The following is a 7,004-nucleotide window of genomic DNA, read 5'->3' as shown; positions in this document are numbered from 1 at the left end:
TTTTAGGACATCCTAGGTTCTTATCTTCTAACATTGATTCTAGGACATCCTAGGTTCTTATCTTCTAACATTGATTCTATGACATCCTAGATTTTTATCTTCTAACATTGATTCTAGGACATCCTAGCTTCTTATCTTCTAACATTGATTTTAGGACATCCTAGGTTCTTATCGTCTAACATTGATTCTAGGACATCCTAGGTTCTTATCTTCTAACATTGATTCTAGGACATCCTAGATTCTTATCTTCTAACATTGATTCTAGGACATCCTAGGTTCTTATCTTCTAACATTGATTCTAGGACATCCTAGATTCTTACCTTCTAACATTGATTCTAGGACATCCTAGGTTCTTATTATCTAACATTGATTCTAGGACATCCTAGGTTCTTATCTTCTAACATTGATTCTAGGACATCCTAGATTCTTATCTTCTAACATTGATTCTTGGACATCCAAGGTTTTTATCTTCATAAAAATATATTGGACTCTAATCTTACGCAATTTCTAACACATGTTTCACTAAAAAACTTACGAAGATCTCGGCTATGAAGGTTTCACGCACGTCATTCATAAAATTGTTTTATTTAAATAACCTCTTTATTTCATCAATATACAGAATTATTTCTTATTTCTTAAAACTTTTTAAACTTCAAAAAATTTTAATGTGACCAAATGGTAATAAAATTTAGTGAGTAAAACACAGATAATTCTCTCTACATTAATAGGAAACTTAAATCAATTTACAGTATTAAAAAACTTAGAATATTGCTGAACACTCTCGTTAAAAATTTCTGATGTTTATTTAATGAAGATAAGCAATATATATCTATTAAGTAACGACAGTTAATATTGAATTCTGCAGTGGATAAAACAAGTGTAAATTAGAAATATCCATCATGGAAAGTGCTGTAGAATATAATCTATCAATATTTTCATGGTAAATCTAATAAAGATGAAGTTATATTGAATTTTGTGGCAGGTTGCTGATCTGCTGTTGATTTTCTCTGTTAATTTCTCTTTTATCTTTTTTCTATTATTATCATCAATGTCTCTTTAATGTCCGTCATTTACTGCTTAAAGTAGCGCTGACACAAGATTATTTTCAAACTTATTTTCCTGCTGACAGTGAAGCAGAGAGGGTGTTATTATTTATAATGTTTTTATTAGTTGGTTAATTGTCTCCACATTGTTTTGTCACATATATCTTTACTGTGATTTTCTTCTGTCCTTGTCACTCAGTGATGCAGGTCAGTGGAACTGGCATAAAAAAGAGCCTTCTGTTTTGGATGGGCCAAGGACTGGATATATGTTTTATCTATACGATATGATTAATGTTTTATAGGATAAACTCTGTAAAATAAGTGTGTGCTACAATTTGAACATAAATCAATACTATAGGAAAGCTACTGGCCAATCTCCCTCATTGCACAGTGCATACAGTACTGATCCATCTGATCCTGCTGTGTTATAAAGTTTTGGTATTGGTTCTTCGCTTCCATAATAAACTTCACTTTAAGGAATCGTAGTTCTGCTGATGAATTACAACCAGACTTTTGGACAAATAGAAATTCAGAAACTCCCAGTAGGTACAGACAAATTACCTGAGTTGTATTATATATATTTCTAATTGAGAACAGCATCCACAGACGTCCATTAACTAGTAATATCTGTCTGTACCTCCCGTTTCTAGAATACAATATTAATCCTTTCTAGTCTGGTTTCAGTCGAGTTCTATCAGCTTTAAATAGTTCATCTCCTTGATATTGGTTTTATTCTCAAGTCTATAATAGAGCCTGATTGAAAATAAATGAACATTTTATGCTGATACTTTATCTTTGATAAATGAAACGATGATAGATTGATCTGGAAGTAAGACCTTGATAAAAAGAATTACTAGCAATTTATACATTTATATTGGTTGTTTACCATTCATTCATTCTTAAAAGTGAATACATCATTTATTCATTCATTCATTCATTCACTGATTCACTGATTCACTCATTCATTCATTCACTCATTCATTCATCCATTCATTCATTCATTCTTAAAAGTGAATACATCATTTATTCATTCATTCATTCATTCATTCACTGATTCACTGATTCATTCATTCACTCATTCATTCATTCATTCATCCATTCATTCATTTATTCATTCATTCACTCATTCATTCATTCACTCATTTATTCATTCACTCATTCATTCATTCACTGATTCATTCATTCATTCACTCATTCATTCATTCACTCATTCATTCATTCATTCATTCATTCATTCATTCATTCATTCATTCATTCATTCATTCATTCACTCATTCATTCATTCATTCATTCACTCATTCACTCATTCATTCATTCATTCATTCATTCATTCATTCATTCATTCATTCATTCATTCATTCACTCATTCATTCATTCATTCATTCACTCATTCATTCATTCATTCATTCATTCATTCATTCATTCTGTATTTGAGAAGATGTGATATCTTTAGAAAAAAAAAGATTTATCTTATAATGATTTTATTGTTCCAACAATTTAATTTGTCAATGAATGAAATTGAATTTTAAATCAAGTTTTTTCAACCAATCTTATCACTGTTTTTTGTCAAATTTTATTAAACTGGTCTCAGAGCATTTATTTATAATTCACATTCATTCATATCTAATTTACTAACATATTTTATCAATTTACTGTATATTTTTAACTATCTATTTAAAGTTCTCTTTTTCTGTTTTCAGGATTCACGATTCCATGAAGAAGTTGACAAGAAAATGGGGTATAAAACCAGAAGTATATTAAGTATGCCATTAAAGGACAGGGATGGTGTGGTAATTGGAGTAGCCCAGGCCATTAATAAAATTAGTCCTGCTGACGAACCTTTTGACGAACATGACGAGAAGGTGGGTTATTAGATTTCAAAAGTCAAGGTCACTGTGTTACTAATGGCGTCAGTGTTACTAATGGCATCAGAGTCGACTTTTGACTGGTTTTACTTTATAAAAGGTAAAAAAAAAGTATAAGAAAAAATAAAATTGGAAAAGGCACTTGACTCTAGCCGAGATCAAAAACATGTAACCTACAAGAATGGAAAAATTAGAATGTATTTTCTTGATCGACGCACTGACTTGAGAATATACGTAATAATCTTGCCCTCGCTAGTATACAGATCTATTACATATATATATATATATATATATATTAGAAGCTTTATTTGCTTATATCTTTTGAAATAATATTCAAAACTTTTTCGTTGTTTTGGAAATCGGGTTTCATTTTGCAGATCAGATGATCAATACTTGGTTTATTTATTTTTATTAACACAATACTTAAATAAATCAGTGAATACTCTCACTTCAAGACGAAGTCCTGAGATCCCTGAGGACTGACAGTGTAGTGGCGTTCTAAGGGGCCACAGAATTTCTTAAGGGGGCCACAGGCAATTCGTTTACTCTGTAAAATATGATAGTGGGGGGCCCCACCTGTAGGAACACTACTAGTCTGACTGATAGAAAAAAATTCAGAAATTTTCAGTCTGTTTCTTTAAATGTGAAATGCAGCCATGATAAAATTCTCTATACTTTGATCATAATGTCATTCGAAGATTCAAAGTAATATTTTTAAGAAACGGATTTTGACTGTAATTTTTTTAATTTTTTAGAAGTCTTATAATGAAGAGAAATGGTTGGACAATTTTAGCCAAAGGGAAAGTAAAAGCTTTTAGACAGAAAGGGATAGCAAGAGAGGCTTTCTGATTATATAGTTTCTACTTTGGTCACTGTTTCATCTTTTTCTAGGTTTTTCCGCCAATTAATTGTGATTATCTGTCATAATGACTACTGTTAGTAGCTTTTACTTCATACATTATTGACAAACTTCTCATTTTTTACAAGATTGGTTGATATTCGATACATTAGGAAAGGTTAATTGACGGCACTTTCTGTGTTTTTGATGTATCAGTATTTATCTATTATCAGTTGTTTGAGAGTATTAGTAAAGAGATTGTAAAGAGGTTTTCTAAATTTCTTATGTGTATCAGAGACACTGATAGCATCTATAAGCACCATTCCAATTTCAATCAGATGTCTGTTGTTTCTGTAATTCTATTAAAACTAATTGTTTGATGACGTCACTAACACTTAGTTTTAGTGGAATTGCAGGAACCACAGACATGTGACTGAAAATTGGAATGGTGCAAATTGATTCTATCCCTGTCCCTGATATACTTAAAAATTCTAGAAAACCTATACAATGCTATCCAATGCTATATAGACAGTTTTGTAACTTGAAAGATGTTTCTTTATAACAAACAAGGCAAGAACTAACTGTGGTTAAAGTAGAATTAGAGCTGAGGTCTTCATGTATTTCTATTGAAGTCTGAGAACATGATATTTAAAAATATTTACAAATCTGACTATTGTGCAAAACAAAATAAGTTTTGAACTAATGGATTACTCTCTCTTTCTCTCTATTTACATTAAAAGCAAGAAAAGAAAGAAAAATTTTACATGCTTTCCAAAATTGATTAATTTGTGTCCAAAGGGATATGTCATTTTTTAATAACCTCGTTGTAGCACTTTCTCAACTTTTTAAATATATAGAACTTTATGACCTAGATAAAATAATTTCCTCAGTGCTTAAAGACTTGAATTCATGATAATTGCAACAGGCTTAGTTATTAAGTTTTGTATTTTTGTAAGTTTTTAATTAAGTAGACTATTTCTTAAAACTTATTAACAAATACAGCTGAAAGTTAAATTACAATCTATTGCAGAATGTCAAAGTGACTTAGAAATGTCGTGCGTCATTCTTAATTTCTCATCTTAGCCAGTGATGTCTGATTGTTGATAACAAGTTACTTAATAACTGATTTAAGTAAAAAATATTGGTTTCCATAAATCCATTAATATCATTAAAGCTAAGATTCCATATATGCATCATGCGGACATAAATGGCCCTTGCGGATCCGTCATGCATCAAATATGATTCCATATGTACGTCATACCCTCTTAAACCAACCATTTCGATTTTTAACGCATGACGGATGACACATGATGGATCCGCATGACGCGTATATGGAATCTTAGCTTAACTCAATCTCTTTTAGCTTGGATTTGAATAGAACATTTGCAAATTCAATGGCCATATTGAACAAGTTTAAGCCACATTACTTGTGGACAGGATAGCGTTTGGTGAAGTATTTGAGATTTTGCCAGTCGACTGATAAATATTATATACATCCACCAGCAAAATCCCAAAATCTTCACCAAATGCTATCCTGTCCACAAGTACCTGAGGTTTAATTCCAACCATAAATATGAAGTAGGGTGCAGCATTGACTGTTAACGTCCCCCTGTACTGTTAGCCAACTATTTATGGTGATTACATATTGAGTCTAGGTTGTGTAATCTTAATAGTGAAGTCTTGTCATTAATGTAAACTGGTACTGTGTTGTATTTGCTTATTGCTACACTAGCAACAGGTATAAGGTAAATCTCATGGTCAAAATATTGACCACAGGATTCAGTGAGATGTCTATTTAACGTTGAAGACACGGAACCCTAATTACGTTACGGTACGGTATCGACCAATCCATGCTAAGATGACAATAGCCCAAACTCGTTCCTCCGGTGCGAAGGTTTAGATGAAATGTGGAACCAGTTTAGCCTTCAATGGTGGTTTAATCTAAAAGATAAAATACCTTTAATGTTAAGAAACAAGAGTTTTGTGAATATAAACTTCTATATATTATTTAAATACAATGTTTTATTATGTATACAGGTAACGTTCTCTAGTTATTTCTTAATGTGCTGTGATACTTCTAAATGTCTTACAAAGATTTACTTTAATTTGTTTTTTCAGGTTTTTGGTTCGTATCTGGCTTTCTGTGGTATCGGCGTTAAAAATGCTCAACTTTATGAACGTTCTCAGTTAGAAAACAGACGAAATCAGGTAAAATCTCTAGGTTGTTTATAAGACTGGATAGAGTGTGTCCGTGGTCTATTTGACATCCCTCAACTTTATAATGAACTCTTCCGCACTTGCATACTTTCTATCAATATTCAACTATATATGTATGATTGGAAGAGTTCATTTGTAAAGTTTTCCTTTAGATATCTGTGGTTCCTGTAATTATAGAAATACTCAATAGTATGTGATGACTGGGGCACGGGGGCCAGGGAGGAACATGGCCTCCCAGAAAAGATGCTGGAATATTTTGTGGCCCCTGCTCAGCCCCCCTTACCTAATGTTTCATAGAAATGCCACTTTGCCTTGGTCACAATGGTGCAGAAAAGTAGGATGTAAAACTCCATTCATTTCATTTCATTTGCCTTGGTCACAGTGCATTAGTTGTTTTTATTATCAAGAACATATATCAGAGAAGTGAGTAGAGTCTCAGTGATAGGCTTGAGGTCACTGTGCCCTAGATGATAAATATATTTATAAGTTATTTTTCTAGTAATAATCATGCTTATTCTCAAGATGAGCTCGGGGCCTATATTAAAACACAATTCAATTTATTATGTTCGAGTTCTACAGATTTTTAATTGGATTTGATGCTTTTTTGTCAATCTTATAAAAGCCATACTATAATAATCTGGTTGAAAGAAAGAAAATATGATTTCTAAGTTTAATGTATGACATTATTTTTAAATCTATACATGTCAATATTTTTCAAAATAGCTTCAATCTTGGTAGAATGATTTTCTTGAAAATTCAACTCAATTTCTGAGTAACATCTCTTTCTGTTTCTACTTAGACATTCGTTTCCTTGACGTCATAACATCAATTTTAAGTTCCTGTATGGAAGTAATTTCGATAACCATCTTCAGATTAACTCATAATTTCTGAATCTATATCATGTCCATAACCTTCAAGATTACTTGAATTTAATATAATAATATAATATAATATAAAATATTATATCTCTTGTAATCTTCATCAAAAATGAATATTTCCACTCTCACTGTATTTGTCACAGTGAACCCTTTGACAAGCAAT

At 31.4% G+C, this 7,004-nt stretch overlaps 1 protein-coding gene across 1 annotated transcript in view; it reads left to right on the top strand.

Moving 5' to 3' along the window:
- Nucleotides 1-1,244: 1,244 nt before the first annotated feature.
- LOTGIDRAFT_156431 (hypothetical protein) overlaps nucleotides 1,245-7,004 on the top strand; it is a gene marked incomplete at both ends in the record, with an annotated part of 19,297 nt that continues 13,537 nt past the window's right edge. The window contains 3 exons of the mRNA XM_009047066.1: nucleotides 1,245-1,250; nucleotides 2,744-2,905; nucleotides 5,865-5,954. Of these exons, the coding sequence (XP_009045314.1) occupies nucleotides 1,245-1,250; nucleotides 2,744-2,905; nucleotides 5,865-5,954 (258 nt within the window). The remainder of the gene's footprint in view (nucleotides 1,251-2,743; nucleotides 2,906-5,864; nucleotides 5,955-7,004) is intronic.

The sequence above is a fragment of the Lottia gigantea genome, assembly GCF_000327385.1.
Source record: "Lottia gigantea unplaced genomic scaffold LOTGIsca_11, whole genome shotgun sequence".
Classification (NCBI taxonomy): domain Eukaryota; kingdom Metazoa; phylum Mollusca; class Gastropoda; family Lottiidae; genus Lottia; species Lottia gigantea.
The sequence above is the reverse complement of the archived record's forward strand: the minus strand, read 5'-3'. Positions and strand labels throughout refer to the sequence as shown.